Source organism: Hypomesus nipponensis, chromosome 2, assembly GCF_054491055.1.
Source record: "Hypomesus nipponensis isolate SF chromosome 2, ASM5449105v1, whole genome shotgun sequence".
Taxonomy (NCBI): domain Eukaryota; kingdom Metazoa; phylum Chordata; class Actinopteri; order Osmeriformes; family Osmeridae; genus Hypomesus; species Hypomesus nipponensis.
This window is the reverse complement of record NC_140362.1, coordinates 16100560-16117829: the sequence shown is the minus strand read 5'-3', so window position 1 is coordinate 16117829 and position 17270 is coordinate 16100560. Positions and strand designations below refer to the sequence as shown.

The following is a 17270-nucleotide window of genomic DNA, read 5'->3' as shown; positions in this document are numbered from 1 at the left end:
CAGTGTCGGACTACGACTACTTCTCCATGGCGGGGGACCAGGAGGTGGAGCAGCAGGACTTTGACAAGTCCTCCACCATCCCCCGCAACAGTGACATCAGCCAATCCTACCGCCGCATGTTCCAGGCCAAGCGGCCCGCCTCCACCGCCGGCCTGCCCTCCACCGGCGGCCCCGTCATCATCACCCCGGGCACCGCCACCATCCGCCGCACCCCCTCCACCAAGCCCTCTGCCCGCCGCGCCGGCGCCCCCGGGGGCGGGCCCATCCCCATCCGCACGCCCGTCATCCCCGTCATGATCCCCACCGTCCCCGACCTGCCGGGGCTCCACACTGGAGCACCGGAGCTGGGGGCGGCGTTTGAGGAAGCCCAGAGCCCAGACTCGCCCACCCTGGCTGGGGAGGAGCACCTGGGCGTCCTCCCTGTGGCCTCCTGGAGCGGACAGGCCTCCACCAACCCCCCCGTGAACCCCCTGCTGCCCCCCCAGGCGGGGCAGGAGGAGCTGGAGGGGTACCTGGAGGAGGAGGCCCAGGGGGGCAGCATGCTGCTGGCGATCAGGCGCGGCGTGAGGCTGAAGAGGACCCAGACCAACGACCGCTCGGCACCACGCATCGCCTGAGAGAACACCCCGTGCCACGCTGTGCCACCCCAGAGGGCTGGCGTCTGTCTGCAGAACACCCTGTAACACTGCTATTGGCTCCCTGTGTATAGTATTCTATCCTGTTTAGTCAGCTGTTGTAAAGGTAGAGCAGCCGGTATTAGTGGCACACATGACTGCTGGTACTGGTGCGTGTGTGTGTATGTGTGTTCAAACTGTCCATCCTAACTGTCCAATCCCGAGTCTGAGAAGGCTTGAACAGACCATTCAAAAGGAGAGAGAGCTCTTTTAAGTGCCCAGACACGGGACAGAAATGGTCCTACGCCCAATCACGAGGACAGAAATGGTCCCACGAGGGCCCAATCACAGGACAGAGTGGGCTTCCTTGGAGAGACTGTTCTCAAACTGCTCAGTCAGAGAACAGACAGGGCTCTCTAACAGCCCAATCAGACGACAGAGGGGTGTGGTTCCAATAGCTGCAGCGTGTGGGACTCCTCCCCTCAGTGAAGCTACATGCTGGTCACACTAGAGTACCACAAGCACAGAGATGCAGATCTCAACATGAGACACGGGAGAAACAATGAATCATCTTAAGTTCGTTTTAGAGTGCAGTAAGCTGTATAAATGATCACGCAAGGCGTCTCCTCGGTTGCCATGGCGTTAGTTCACGCCCCCTTTAACCCACCACTCCCCCTCCCTGCTTGCTCCAAGGTGCCGAATTACTTCAAGTAAGCTTTCAAAATGACTGAGTGGAAACTTCACGTAATGATGCGTTGCATTTTTTTCCTCGATCTGTATTTAGTTACCCAGTCTGTTGGGGTGTAAACGTAGTTAGTGTTGTGGTTCCCATAATATCTGCTCTGCAACACTTGCTTTGTAGCATGCATTATGTTTCAGTATTAGAAATCTATTTGAATATAGCATTTATTAGCGTGTCCAGTGCTAACCAAGTCTGCTGGTAACAGCCAACTATGTACATTTCCAACAGACGAAAGGTTGTGCCATGGAGAAGTTGAACATTGTATGCTAATTATAGGAGGAGGATGAAGGGTAGGTTATCACATTGGGGGAAGCGTGAATTGTGTTTAAAGTGAAACGTGTTATAACTTCAATTTGACGGTTGCATTTGATTATGCCTTTTTGCTGTTCAAGTGTCATTTTCTGTTGCGCTCATCAACCAAGTGAAACGCATGGTGCAGCCTTACCCCCGTGAACTGCTAATTTCTCAGTGGCTTGTCTTACTAGAGGCTTTAAAAAAAAGCCCAATCAACTTCTCTCGGTGGAGGTGATCCGTGTATAGCAAAGATCTGGACACCCTGGTCCCGCGAAAGCACTGAGTCCTGATGGCAGACGCGATAGACTGTAAATAACACTGAAGACCAGGAACTCACAATGCTAACTTATTCTGTCCTCAGCCCTCTATTTTTATACCTGATAACAGAGTATGTTTAGTCCTTGTCCCTATGCATGTGCCCTCATATCAAGTTGTATATTAGTTTCTATATTCTGGTATTTTCTCTGTTATCGTTGGTTGTCCGCAGCTCCACTGTGAGAAGCGGGGAAACAGGCTGACGTAAGCTCCTGCCACATTGCCCTCTGGTCAGTGTCAGATGTTGAAGCATTTTCTTTCGTCGTTTCTTTTGTATTGGCTTGTTTCAAAATCCTTTTGTGTCCCAACTTGTCACTTCCGAATTCAAAGTAGGCTAGTATTCTCACCACCAGACTCGCGGATGCTGTCTGCATATGATGCTAAACTATATTTAGGCTACTTATTTGACCTTCGGCTATTGATAGCACACGTATCGTAACTGTGTCGGATATCTACTCTGACTTACATTATTCTATTTAATTACAAGAGCATATCTAGATTTTTTTAAGTTGCCAAAAATGTATGTGTAAAACGATTCTAATAGTTTGAAGAGAGTTTGTGTTTTTGAGTATGGTTAAGGCTGATAGAAAACTGTAGCCTACTAAACCTTGTTTCTAAAATCTTAGTTAGAAGTATATACGAAGGGTGATCCTCGGTATTTGTACTTGTATTATGTCTGTAATGTTTCTCTGCTTTGGCATATAATAAATGAGAAAAGTTTGAGTCTTGTCTGATCGATTCTCCTTCAACATTGTATCATATCTGTTATCTCTAGAGAAAACGTTTTTTTTCTCCGATGCAATCTCCTTCACCGACCTCTAGGGGTCCGTGTTCCCTAGTATTTGTGGATAATCACTCATAATCGTATTGGACTATCGGGCGACAATATCAAATATCAGAGAGTGAAACATTAAATATGAGCAGAAAGTATTGTCCAAGATGTAGACAATAGACAGTGAGCAAGGATGTTATAATGTATTAGTGTTAAATAAAGTGTATATCCCATAATGCAGCAGCAGTAATATGGGTGAATATGGGTAGTGTAGTCCATGAAAATGCAACATCAACTATTTCTATCGTTTAGTTCACCTCTAGGCTATATGTCCAATGACGTCAAATGTAGGGCCCGTGCATAGATCCTTCGCACAATCCAGAGCAAGAGATGGATATCCTACGTCATAAAAACACCCAGGCATCGTAATTTTTACTACACACCAAGTCGACTTGTCGTCACAGCTACGCAGAGTCGAGCTATGCCACTAGAAAATATTTTTAGGCCACTGTGCGAAGAGGACGAGCATCACGGGGAACGGCAACATTCTCAGCTCATTCTCGAGACTGGAAGTACAGTAGCCTGTGTTATGACCATGAATATGAGCAATAATGAAATGTAACCGGACTATTTTGTAGATAATTCCGTGTTTTACACCAGTGGAATATTTGACGGACATATGAGATAAGTGCGGCCAACGAACGTAGTTTATGCCTTTCATCCGCTGCTCTCATCCGACGGATACGAATTGTTGACGGGACAGCGCAGATTGAGGTCTTGCACAAAAGTTGAGATTACTATTTATGACATTTAATGTTTTTTTAACGATAAGAAAATATATTTCATATATATTGACACAATAAAGGTTTAGCAAATGTATCTGTAGGTTTTTTTGATTGACCTTAGCCTAAGCCATTTTTTAATACCCTAACCTACTTTTGACATTTGACATCGTAGGCTAGGGACTATTCACAAATTAGTAATTACCATCAAGGCTGTATTCCATGCGAAGTGAAGGACATAATTTTCGAACGTTTCATTTGCACACCAGGTTTCAACGCCCATACTGATTCAATCGGTCCTCGTGATGCTACCGTGCCTGCACAAAGCCGTACGGCCCGCTTTCACGCTTAGATCGGGTACCATGTTTAGAGGACTCCGCGGGACAACAACGGTCCGTGAGACCTTCCCAACGATGCTTGTGCAAAGCTGTAACCTGGGCACACATCCGCACAAAGATCCGATGGAGCCCTTGACGTCACCACAGGGAGCCAGAGACTTTATTTGCAATCTTCATCCGACCGAACGCACGTGCCTGCTTAGAGAACTTCACAAGTTCGAGTCTATTGCAATAGCTCAAGGTAAGACCTTTACCCCCTGATACATGACCTATGACACAAGGCTGCTTTGTAGTAAGTTGCAGAATGTCTGTGTAGCTCTAACCTGTGATGTGGCTCTGTTGTAGTCAAGAGAGATATAGAGAAAGAAATGGAGACAAATGGGAAAACCGAGATTGTGTGCGTTGAGTGCGTGTCAGAGGAAGAGATGCTGACAGCAAGGACTAGTGCTGTTTGTTAGTCACTTATGAGAGGGAGTACTCATGTGTCACTCTTCCTGAGTACTAACATGGGGCTCTTCAGTGGCACAGATAGATGGGATTGAAAAGTGCCCTCTCTTGAATAAAGCTGTTTTCCACATTGAAACACTTTGCTTGTCTCCAGCGGTATGGTTTTAGCCTTTCTTTCTTGTCCCATTTTAATCTTTGATAAAGAATCTCAAATATCACAAATGAAGATTCTGATTTATTTGTAACCCTGGAGGCAAGTGCTGAATTATGAAGCAAATTGGTAATTATTCTAAAGGGCTTTCACTATAACAGAAGGTGACTGCGTTGCAGGTTTTAGTGACTGTTGGGAATGTTCATGTGCTTAAAGGAGAAGTGAAAGCAATGTATTTTATCTGTCAAATGATTGTACTCTATTGCAATCAGAACTGATGTCGCTGCAAATTAAACCATGTTTACTAATTAAGGTTTTCTTTAGACAAGAATTCAGGAAAATGAATTGGAAATGAATGTCTTGTCTGTTGTCATGGTGATTGTTGAAAGGGTTTCACTGGTCTGAAAATAGAGGTCAAGTGGGCAAGGAAACAGGAAGTGAAATAATTAAGATGCGTCTTTGAAAACCAGAACAGAACGCTACTGTGTTCTGGGTAAAGGGTCCCTTTCATATAAAATAAAACAGTGTAGCATTTTGTTATGTCATTGGTTCACCTATCTTAAGGATCAATCGCCATGGCTCCTGAGTTGTTCATGGAACATTTCTAAGGTGAAAGCCCAGGCTAGGTTGGAGAACATGCTGGCAGCTCAGAGGTGTCCTTCAAAGACTCTTCTAGATCCTCCCCTGCTCTGTGGGGCTGCTGACAGAGTCACCTTCATCTACTCCCCTGAGAAACTGTAATGTGTAATCTGTAATGTACGTGTCATGCACTGTAGGCTGGCTTGCTGGCTGGCTGACTATCTTGCCGTGTGTGTGTGTTTGTGTGTGTGTGTGGGGTGTGTGTGAACTCATAGCATGCATGCATGTGTAATGGGAGGTGGGTAGAATGAGCATGTTTTGCTCCACGTATCGCTCCACCATCTCTCTGGGCTTTTGACCGCCCGTGATGGCTGACCAGCTGCCAGGACACCAGAAACAGTAGAGGACGGGATCTCTTCTGTGTACGGAGTGTGTGTGTGTGTGTGTGTGTCAGGTTGCACATTGCTCTGTCAGCTCAACTCGTCGTAAGGCGTTGGTGTGTGTGTTTTTACTCTGGTGTGTCCTGGAATGACCTCTTCACTGATCTAACATGGCTATGCTTTCTAGTATCCATGGCAACACTTAGCTTCTGTAATTGGTCAATCCCTGGGTATATCAAAGTTGTTATTCATATAATAGCTTACTTGAGTTTCCATTCAAAGTCCATTCCAAGGCGTATAGATAGGTTTTAAAACCACCAACATGCACACATCTTTCTGCGCCAGGCCACCTCAGCGAGAAGTGTTTCACAGACGAATGCCTAAAGTTTCAGAGGTCATTCGATACTCTTACAACTCTGTCAGTAACAGGATAGTTTGGAGAGGGGCCGTGTTTCTCTCTGGGGGTTGAGGCTTATTGGGATGCAGAACACACCACTTATCACTTCTACGACAGTGTTCTTTTCATCAGCATTTAGCTGACAACCTCCTGAGTGCACTTGTTACACTCTAAACAGATGGGCCCTCAGACCCACACACACTTTGTTTCATCTGGAAACGCGCCAGTAAGAGGTCTGATAGCACCACAGGTGGAAAATGTAAAAGACGTGTTTTTAGATATTCAGGAGTGGTGGTTTGATATGCAAATCAGCGTTTGTCTTGACGAAATTCATAAGTACACGTCAAAAAACCCAGACGTCATGTAGGTCATTTGATGGTGAGACATATTATTGCCTCGGGCAAAGACACACAACTTGGTGTCCAACTACCTTCCCTCCCTGAGTTGTGTGTTTACTCCGCACAGCGTGAACTTGACAGCATGACTGTGTTCATCTGGGGGAGTGAGCTGGGACAGAAGGCTGCAGGACAGGACAGGACAGTGTGAGCATCTCTCTGCTCTCCTACCTACTCTGCAAGCTCACTCCTTCTCATCGATGTGAAAGCGTGGAGGGTTGAGAAATATACCTCGGCCAGTCCCTCGAGCTCCTGGTCCGACATCAAATGCTCAGAAGTATCTGGGTCAGGAGGGAGTGTGCTTAGGAATGAAGAGATTGGAATGTGCATTCCGACCAAACAAATTCACTTTGCCGGGATCCAAAAACACACGTTATGGAACATACGGAATCGAGTTGATTGAGGGTTCTTTTTCTCAGACTAAAGAAGGCTTGCCTGTAGGGTACCTGTATCTTTGACTGAGGAAGGCTTGCCTGTCTCTCTCACTCCCGAGGCTGCTATTTGTTCTCTGCCGGCTGGCATATCCCCGCCCCTGGCGAGACTACAGAGGGGCGGCGGCCATTTGGGAAACATTTCAAGGATTGTTTAGATCTTTTAAGTTTGTTTGTTTGTTGTCACTTCTGGCACGTCCATGCTCTAATTAGCGTAGGGGGAATTAGACTATCTGGCTGATGTACAGCTCTCAGAATACATTCTCCCTCAGCTCTTTTGAAACATGGTACTTATCCATACTGCTAATTTAAGTGTTTTCAAGGTATATCGAAAAATGAAATGACAGATCTTTTGTTTACTTTTGGTGGGCTGTTTGGTAAGGTAGGTAAGTATAAAATGATTATTCAGCTTTTAAAAGTTGGTTGAAGAATTATGACAAATGTTACTTTTCTCCAATTCTAGACATGGATATTAAGTCAGTCAGGGGTCCTGTGCTGCAACACAACATCAATCTAATTGATCAGGGAGCCAACTTCCAGAGTAAGCAAACAAAAAGAAATAATAATAAAATAAAACCTACAGAATTGGTTTAGCACTGGATGTGTGGAGTTAGTAACTGCTGAGGGAATCAGCAGTAATGAAGCACACTCTAGTTCTTTCATCCACAGCATCAGTGGAGAGACACTTTAGATGACTGCAGCCCTGGATACAGCAGGTCAAAAGCTAGAGTACTCTAGAGTTTCCATTTTAATGAGTGTCTTCCCAGTCTGAACTTTCACAGGTTTATATTCTGTGGTAAAATCCTGTGAAACTAGAATACACTGAAGTGATTCTGTCATAGCAGTTGATGGGTGTAGCTAGCTGTCTGTCTCTGTGGTTCAATCGATGCTGTCTCTCTCGTGTTGTAAACCACAAACACTATACATGATGCAATCTTCCTGTGCTAGTATTGTTCAAGCTTACTGAGGAAACCTTTCCATTAACATCCATGTACCTTTCTGAAAAACTTGCACACACAAGAATAAACAGTCCTGGGCAATGAGTCTAGATCTGAGATACTTTTAATACGAAGGACACGAAGCTCATTGAATACCGGTAATTTATTTAATAATATCTTATGAAATGCCATCTGGCTAGCAGGGGAAGGCTATGCTGTATGAAACACGTTCCAGAGAGATTCAAACACAGACACAGTCTGGGACACAGAAATGAGGCCTCATTAGCAGAGGAGCTTTTATATTAGAATAATTGTCCAAATGCTAATATAATATGACTATTATTATACAGTCTCCTTACTCACTCGGAAACAGTGAACTTCAGGCTAATGATGCCAAATGACATGATTAATGGCCAAATCTACACACACAGTATTACTTTATAAACAGTAAATGCTCTTTTGGAGTGTCATTTCTCCACCGGTCTGTTAGCCTCATACCACTGAGCACTAGAGACTGGTCCTCCCACCGTCTCCCTGGTCCTCACAGCCCAGGTCCTGCCAGGATCCTGAGAACCAGTCCCTCAGGGCCAGCAGCATCACCGCCAAGAGCCTCTATCTGGAGCAGTAGGCTGCTGACATGCAGACTTGTTGTGGATTTTGAGGCCTTATGAAACCCAGGCACATTTGATCATATTCCATTTATTATTTAGCACGGAGGCCTAGATATGGGGCTTGTTTTCTCTCAAGATGATGCATGAATAAATGAGTCCTGATTGAAGTCGAACCGATGCTCATAGTGATATCATGACAGTCTACTGTACGAGGACAGATGGATGGAAACCGACACCTTCCTCAGGGACACGAGTGTGTGAGCAGCAGAGTCACACCTCCAGACTCTCTACCTTCATTATCATCCCGGAGCTCTTCAGGATCTCCACTCACCATCCATCAATGTCCACCTGCAGCCTTGAGGTCACAGTCTTCCGCGTGCCGGCTAGGTTGTCATAGAAACACTCCATATTTTTCGGTATTGTCAGAATGCCTGTGGTGCCTGAGTCTTCCCAGCAGCCAGTGCTCTCCATGGGGGCCTTGGCATAAATTATACAAATGTAATTCTTCAGATAATTACTTTTGATTTCCCATTATGACTCATCATATTAATTTTCATTATTAATCAACTATAGTTAATCGTTGGAATGAAATAATTACAGTCGACCCAGTAGTAAAGTGAGGATACTCACACACTACTTCCCTTTGTTGACTTTGTCTGCTCTCTAGTCTTCTGGTCTCTCTGCTGGTCTCTCTGCCGGTGTCTCTGCTGGTCACATGGCTGGTCTCTGTGCTGGTCACTCTACTGGTTTCTGTGCTGGTCACTCTACTGGTCTCTGTGCTGGTCACTCTACTGGTCTCTGTGCTGGTCACTCTACTGGTCTCTGTGCTGGTCACTCTGCTCTGAAGCAGCGCTTAGTCTGTTGGTCACGTTCAGTCAATCAACAATCAATCGACCTTCCCCCTCCAGCCTCATGCAAGTCTATTGATTTTGCTATTTTTACACACATCTCCTTCCATCAACTTCTCACACACACACACACACACAGTACTCAGTGTCATGTTTTATAATACATAGCAGAACTGAAGTGACCTGGATCAGATGGCTGGAGGACATGAGTCAGCACCATGTGCTTTTTGAACAGCTTCTCCATGGTAGCATCAGCATCAACAACAATACCCCTGAGGGTTAGAAGAGGCAGTAATATCAAACCGAGACGAGGCATTAGGACTAGCCATTACAGCCTAGGGACCTCCGGATAGGGGGAGGGGAGAGAGAGTGTGTAATGTAAAGTGTGTGTGTGTGTGTGTTCATGTATGTGTAATGGAGGGTATATTTGTGTGTGTGTGTCTTGACTTTTTGTGATGTATGAAATGTGTGTGTGTGTGTGTTTATGCCTGTGTGGAGATGGAAGTGTCAGTAATGTTTTCATCAGCGATGCCATCAGAAACTGGCAATGAAATTACCTGGAAGGGGTAATAATGTCTGAAAAGAAAATTGACTTGATCGTGTTTGTTTCAAATGTCAAATACTGTTTGAGACACAAACTCAAACCCTTGAAGTTCAACAATGAACAAGACAATAACAACATTGACTTTGCACCTCTGGTCCTTGATCTTATGTTGTACTGTTTGTACATTGTACATTGCTTTTGATAAACGCATCTGCTAAATGAATCAAATGTGAATGAATGTAACACAGCCTCTGTCTTGGCTTTTAGGGACACTGGAAGTGTTGCCCCCAACCTCAGCTCAGCTCAAATATGGTAAGATTTCTTTATACTTCATAACACCCAATTGTCTCTCTTAACTTAGCCATAGCATGTATCATATTTAGTAACATGCTTTCTTTCTTCAGAATCTTCAGTCAGCCACAGGGATGGACACATGTGTTCATATACATGACAGAGAAAAAATTAAAGTACAGTATTTATTCCGAAGGCAGAACGAAATCAAAGGAACTTGCGTTATTAGGTGCTTGGCCCAGGGCCATAGAACCCCCTGGTAGACCAATCCAGGGATATAGAACCCCTGGTAGACCAATCCAGGGATATAGAACCCCTGGTAGACCAATCCAGGGCCGTAGGAAGCTGGTCTGCATCCTCCAGTGGGTCGTCAGCAGAGTGTTCAGAAGGTCACTCTCTGGAGCTGACTTGGCTCCCTGCTCTCCCAGGAACTAAGAAGGGAAATAACCTTCTTTGTCTCTGTCAACAAGGCTTTGTTTTTTTCCCTTTCATCCCACTCCCTCCCTCTCCGCTTCGTAGAAGTACTGTTTTCCGAGAGAGGCGTTTTCTTTCATCTCACATCTCATCAAAGTTTGAATATCATTTCCCTAGCCAGTTCTTTTTATTGTCTGAACAATCAGAGCTGGTTCAGTTGAAGGAGCCAGTGAGAGGTGTTCTGTGTGTTCACTCACAAAGTTGATTTTCCTTTTGTGTTTCCCCACTGCCAGCCTCTAAGCATGCGGGCACAGACCCTCATGTAGCAGGAATGATGACTAGCAGGGAAAGAATGTAGAGCTGCTGGATGTTGCTGGCAGAAAAATTGGACCAATTCAGACCAGACAGACTCTCAGCCGGGCCACATAGTTGACCTAGGGCTCTGGTAGAATATCTGACTGTATTGGTGGTCTACAGTCACACCTATTTGTTGTGTCAGTGGCTCCAAAAGTAAATGAATTGCATTAATCACCAGGTAATCATTTACTACTTATCAAATCATTAAATTCATTCTTATTAGCCTTTTTTAAAAGCAATGTCACACTAAACCCTCAGAGAACTTCTAGTTACAACTTTGTAGTTAAACAGAAACAGGCTACAACTTTAATGACCAGGGGGAGATAGTGTGTCCAAAGAGAGGGTTGTGTTAACATTTCTAACTGAAGTATTAATAATGCATTTTACGCTTTCTTGTCCCACGCCAGTTATCCTCCACAACGCCATTCCCTTTGTGGGGTTTGGTTTCCTGGACAACGCCATCATGATCGTTGCTGTAAGTCACCCACATTTATCATTGTCAAACTGTTTCAGTCCCATCAACTGTAATGTTCTCACTCATGGCAGACTGCTAGCTGGAGCGAGGCATCTGGAAACTTCTTCAGAACAAGACATTATCATTGAGGCCAAAAATGATCTATGGGATTCACCAGTAGAATTCAATTTAAGTCATTTCTAATGTAGAACTTTCCATGTGCTGTATTGTGCTGAGTCATCCACAGAGCTGCTGGGCTGTGGGCTGGTAGGATACTGATAAGAGCACCTGTCTTCCGATGCAGTTTTAGACTGTGTTGCATTGTCAGGGATTACAGTTTCATCATTATGCTGTCACATCAGATCTCGGTCAAATTGAATAGTAACACAAGGTTTTTAGAGTTGGCTGAATTTGCCTCAGAGGAAAGGCTGGAACTATTCCCACTGTGTAAAAGGTCATGTAAGTCAAGTGTGTCCAAAGCATTCAACAGTATTGTTAATTGTATTTAAGCTGGATGTATGGTTGGAATGATAAATGCATTTTCTTTCTCAGGGAACACAGATTGAGTTGTCCATTGGAGTGATTCTAGGGATTTCAACCATGGCAGGTACAGTACACTTCAAATACCATATGGAGGATTTGAAATGACTCTGTTTGGGTAAGGCAACTGTCAGTGTGAGAAATACCACACACAGTGTCAAATGAAGGGTTTGTAAACTCAGAACAGACGGCCTGGTGTCTGGTAAGCAGCCAGCCAATGAGGACACAGAGAGATGAACTTAATTAGTTTTAATATATATGCTAATACTTCTCTCATTTATTTGAACTGCACACCAAATGTTCCATTGATTTTGTGAGAATAATTTTCATGTCATCAGAATCATTCATTCCTTTAGACACCATCTTCTGACAGAGGTAGAAGTGTATGTGTGTGCGTGCTGTTGTATAACGTCTCTTTGATAGCCCTGTGTGAGATACTGCAGGGCTATTTGAAGCATCAGCAGGAAGGGATGGACACACACATACACACACACATAAACACACACAAATGGTGTTAGAGGAATGAAGAAGAAGGGTTTGCTGCCAGATCCAATCAGAAGTTTATGGCCCTTCTTAGTCGACATGTCATCGACTATGTTTATCAGCCTCAGGTCTGGTTTATTTGTCACCTACACATTCTTTCCTGCTCTCGGAAGTCTGCCAAGACCCTCCTCCAGCTTTTCCAGCAGGCTGTTCCTCATAGTCAAACAGGTTTACGTTTGTCTGAATGCTGTTCTGGGACCAGTGGATAATAGATAGACCACCTTCCATAGTTGTAATTACCATGGCAATGCTCTGTCCTCTAATTAAGATGGGCTGCTGCCAAGGTTGAACAGGTAGCAGGGTAACTCTGGGAAGAGGAGAGGGATGAGGAGAAGATCCTTGAGGGTTTAGGTTGGTTGAGGGTCAGTTCTATGGGCGTATGTGAAGCCCTCTGTGACATGCTTGCGTGTAAAAACGGCTATACAAATAAATTTGATTTGATACATTAAGAGTAAGTAAAAGATAAAGCAAATGAGAGAGACAGACAAATGGTGGTATTAAATTAAAGTGGTATTAAATTAACTGTACCCTACTCAAGGTGAATGTTTGTTGTTGTTTGTTGTCAGCAAAGATCAACACTCTTGTCTGTGTTTCTTGGCAAGATGGAACCTTCCTGTCAAGTTGGTGCCTCCTCAGGGAGGGTGTATGGTGTGACACTGAATCCCTGGCTTCATCCCTCAGACCATTGTTGTCATGGCATTTAGATCAATGGAAGCAGATTTATTGGTCCGAGCTCAATGCCAGTGGTGAAAAAACCCAGCCTTCTGGGTTGTGAACCCTCTCTCTCTCTCTCTCTCTCTCTCTCTCTCCCTCTCTATCTCTCTCTCTCTCTCTTTCTCTCTCTCTCTCTCTCTCTCTCTCTCTCTCTCTCTCTCTCTCTCTCTCTCTCTCACCCTCTCGCTCTCTTATTCCTCTTCTTTCTCTGGTTACAGCTGCCGCTCTAGGAAACCTGGTGTCGGACCTGGCTGGACTTGGGTAAGAACCGTAGACGCACAGTGACACCCTTGTATCCTGATCGAAGCTGTAATGTTGACAACACACTGTGTGTTACTGGCCTGATTCTCCCAGACCGCTCCATCACACTGAACTCAATCTCAACCCTCACTCACTTCTGCCCCCTACTGTGTGACAGGGCTTCTTTCTCTCTGTATACAAAACAAGATGAAGAATAATTGTTTCTGCTGGATTGAAGACATCATCCTCACTCTTGAATTACTGTCTCTGAGGCTGTTAGACAATGGCCTCGTGGGAACCTTAGTCATGATATCTCACATCCTCTGTGATCAGACTGACTGCTTCTGTTGATTTAAACTGCACTGAGTTGGCCTTAAGGGAGCGTCTCAGTTGATGTATGTATACCGTGATTCTTCAGGGGTACAGTAGTGCAAAACACACTGATTTAAAGACTGAAATACGGTTAAACTTCTACTTCAAACTTCTCAGTCTCAGTATCTTTTGCGAATCGTTTCGTAAATGGTTGTGAACACACGTCGATACACATGACTTTTTACATAGCTGAGTGGGAAAACATAGCACATAGCCGTCCATCACTCCCCTCAGTTACACCCTGCTACCTCGCCCGCCAGACGGATCAACGCTAAGCACTGCCGCTGACAGCTGGTGACATATCGCCGGTCCCGCTGGCAGAACACATCTGAAATCCACTCGTTTAATACTGGTTTGATTATTTATGTTTATTTATGTTTGTTTTGCGGCTCGGAAGCTGGTGCTTTCATAGATTTGATTAATGATGATGATTGTGTCGACTTGTAAACCCAAGTACTTTGGAAGTGGGAACTTGGTTTCAGGGGTACACATTTTAGATTCATACTTCAAGTAGGAATAAATTAAAGCATTGGAGATTTCGTTTTTCCTTTAGTACTGGGCGAAAGTGTTCAGTATAGTCATTTTTGATTCGATTGGTGCATTTTTTATTTAATTGATGGTTCAGTGGAGACTGGCCTGGGGTGTTTGTCTGTCTGTCTCTCTGGTGTGGTCCTCTCCCCTCTGACCCTCTCTGGCGTCTCTCTGGTGTCTCTCCCTCTCTCCTGCAGGCTTGCAGGGTATGTGGAGGCACTGGCCTGTCGACTGGGCATGCGGATCCCAGATCTGAGCCCCAAGCAGGTGGACATGTGGCAGACCAGAGTCAGCTCTCACTCAGTAGGTCGTCCTCCTCACCTCGGTCTGGGGTCACAGCCTTGCCATGGCGATCTCTCCTGTACTTGTCAGTCTCATTTAATTTGATCATTCCAACGACTCAAGCCTTTTTATTCAAGGTAGAATTGGAATGCAGATTTCCTATGAAACCTCAGTCTTGTTTATGTTTATTCTCTCTTGAGGTTCCATGTAGAAATGACACTGACATTAATCACAATTATTTGTGCTGGATCACGGCATTCTTAAATAACAAAGTTTCACAGTGTGACTTGCTAAATAATAATATATTAATATCAGATGGTTGCTCAAGCGTGAAAATGTAATTAAGGAAGGTATTAAAATAGTTTTGATTGGCTTCTGAAAAGGTTTCGGAAATGTTTCCGAGGTAGAAAATGTCGAATGGCCATGCCCGACAGCAGCAGTGCTTTCTAGCTGCCCTGGTAACTACTAATGACATTTTCTTCTTTTGAGACTCCAACCTATATCATAGTCATATTATTCTCTAGGGGTTTAGTTCCTTGGTCTGCTGCAGAAAAATGAGCCAATTTCTCTCCCTGTTCCTCCCTATCGGCTCCCATTCTGTCTGAGAAACTCTGAAGAGATACACAGCCAGTGAGGTCTGCCCATCCTCCATAACAACAGCACCCACATTTAACCCGTTTTCTGGTCTGGTTGGCAGGGTAAAGCTATCGGAGTGGGAATCGGATGCATCCTAGGCATGTTCCCCCTCCTCTTCTTCAAAGACGAGGAGAAAAAAAAAGATAAAAAAGACGCAGAGACCTCCTCCGCCGACAGCAGAAGCAGCAACTAAGACAGCGGACCTGAAGGACTTGGCCCTGTGGTGAAATGAGAGAAAAAGGATCACTACTGAACTGTTGCAGAGCCTGAGTAGCACATTATAACCTCTTTCAGTTTCTGTCAGACCTGCTTAGATTACTAGAATACTAAGACAGTGTACGAGCATGACTACTTTGGATGTCAAAAATCTTAAGAATCCTAAATGTTACCTGCAACCTTGCAATTGTATGACATCATAACATGTAAGCCTCTTCCAGCCATGCTAGCTGCTTATTGGCCCTTTTTTCAGTTCATGAAACACAGTCTAGATTCTGTGAATGAAAGCTGTTCTGGTCTGCAGTTAGCCACATTGAACCTCTCAGAGAAACCTCACATAAGACCTCCGTCTGTCAGACAGGAATGCTCAGAACTAGCATCATGTTGCACTGCATCTCTGCTATAATCACAGACCTACATATGCAGTCAGCAGTACACTTCAAATGAAAATGTATTTTGATTAAGATTTTAAATTTTTGGGGGCAGTGTTACATAACAAACTGAATATTTTCCCCCTGTTGTTAGGCCTCGTTATACTGGCATTTTACCTCAGCAACAGTTGCATCGTTTCACCACCAGAGGGGGCTTAAAGTAAAGGATTCCACTGAAGGGCCATTTAACACTACAAACATTCTGCTACTACTGCTAACACACCTGCGCTCCATACAAACTTGTTTTACATTTACCGTTCATAGCATGATAATAAGTAAAAGGCATACTTAGATACTTATTAGATACATATGAATTCAGTTAGCGCATCCCATGGCAAAACGTGCCTTAATCACAAGGCTGTTAAAGGTCAATAGATGTCCCTTCCAGTGTGCATGCCTGTAGGTTCCTGTGTGCTACTGTAGGTTTTATTGAGATACCTGTCTCATCTGAACTAACTTACAGTCCATCCAAATCATTCATATGAAGTAAAAAGTACCTTGGCTTAATGGAAACAGACCGTTATTTAAAGCACTATTCTCAGCTAACTGTTTCACCAGAGACCAACCTTATGCTGGGAATCTCGGTGTTGAAGAGAAAAACACTTATGTGGCACTTGAAGGAATTCACTGCTGGAAGTTATTTATTAATATTTATTTATCTGTCAACTTATTTTATTCGGGAAATGTCAAGCACAAAGACTTTAATCGGCAGTTTATGGGCCGATAAGTTTAATCAGAACCTTGTTTGACCTGCTGTGGTTACAGCATCTGATTTGAATACGTTGCATGTCCGATGTTCTGTTTTGTTCAGGTGGTTGCATGCTCACTGTATAATGAAACAAGAAACTAAACTATAAGGCTGGACACCTTCTGGAATGTCTTTAACAGACATGCTTGAGCAAGGACTCACGGTGCAACACATGAAGATTTCCACCATAGGGAACTAGGAAAGGACTATTTAGTAGCAATAAGAAAGCTGACAGTGTGTACACACAGGTACATGGAACCTACATGTGTTTAACCTGTGATTCCTCCAAAAACCCTCTGCTTGGTTAAGTTACATTTCTTTTATCATTGTTTGCCTTTTTCCATATGCTGGTCAACAATAATTTTTCTTGCTTATAATTCATGTTTGGGTTTGTTCTGTATCACTATATCTTGACTTTAAACCGCCATGGTTACTTACACACTTTATCTTTAAGAAGCTGCTTTAGTAGAATATGTCAGAATTCTTCATACCAGAGGGTTGAGGGGGATGTAGGTAAGAAGGTTTATACCCCCCCCCCCCACCTCCCCAACTTCTTGGTGCAGCAGGAGCCCCCCTCTTCTCACTGGACCCAGTCCAACTATATACACACATGCAAGTTCATGAAGGTGACCTTCATCTGTATATTAGGGTAAATATTTGTGTAAAAAAAGAAAAAGGAACAGACACATGGAACTATTGTAACTTAAATACTGAAATTCTAATCAATATTGAAATGAAGAATATCTCATGCTATCCAGTGTGTTTCTCTCTTGTGTTCACTGTGTTTCTCTGCGTGTTCATGGTTTAATAGATAAGGTGAATGTTTTCTCCCAGGTCTGGTCCATAACTAAGGTTAAGGGTTGATGGAGCCAACAGCAAGTCTGTGTCATTTTTTAATTGAATTGATTTATGAGTTTTAGGGA

At 44.0% G+C, this 17270-nt stretch overlaps 2 protein-coding genes across 6 annotated transcripts in view; both read left to right on the top strand.

The window, feature by feature from the left end:
* LOC146300991 (protein MTSS 1-like) overlaps positions 1–2688 on the top strand; it is a 36642-nt gene extending 33954 nt beyond the window's left edge. For all 4 annotated transcript variants that reach the window (XM_084708556.1, XM_084708557.1, XM_084708555.1 and 1 more), the window contains one exon: positions 4–2688. In XM_084708556.1, coding sequence (XP_084564682.1) covers positions 4–617 — 614 coding nt within the window. In that variant the 3' untranslated portion in view covers positions 618–2688. The remainder of the gene's footprint in view (positions 1–3) is intronic.
* Positions 2689–3063: 375 nt separating this feature from the next.
* LOC146300990 (transmembrane protein 65-like) lies at positions 3064–17100 on the top strand. 2 transcript variants are annotated; one of them, XM_084708580.1, is made up of 8 exons: positions 3064–3524; positions 3789–4098; positions 9846–9890; positions 11048–11115; positions 11647–11701; positions 13110–13152; positions 14232–14337; positions 15014–17100. In XM_084708580.1, exons 2-8 carry the CDS (start codon positions 3825–3827, stop codon positions 15143–15145), a joined length of 723 nt encoding a protein of 240 aa, XP_084564706.1. In that variant the 5' UTR covers positions 3064–3524; positions 3789–3824; the 3' UTR covers positions 15146–17100. The 2 variants fall into 2 exon arrangements, with proteins under 2 accessions (XP_084564706.1, XP_084564705.1); XM_084708579.1 differs by having other exon boundaries at positions 3065–3511.
* Positions 17101–17270: the final 170 nt, after the last annotated feature.

Coding starts and splice junctions, on each gene's coding strand:
- LOC146300990 (XM_084708580.1), top strand. CDS start 3,825: ATGCTACCGTGCCTGCACAAAGCCGTACGGCCCGCTTTCACGCTTAGA. Junction 11,116..11,646: donor ACGCCATCATGATCGTTGCT/GTAAGTCACCCA, acceptor TTTCTTTCTCAG/GGAACACAGATTGAGTTGTC. Junction 14,338..15,013: donor CCAGAGTCAGCTCTCACTCA/GTAGGTCGTCCT, acceptor TCTGGTTGGCAG/GGTAAAGCTATCGGAGTGGG.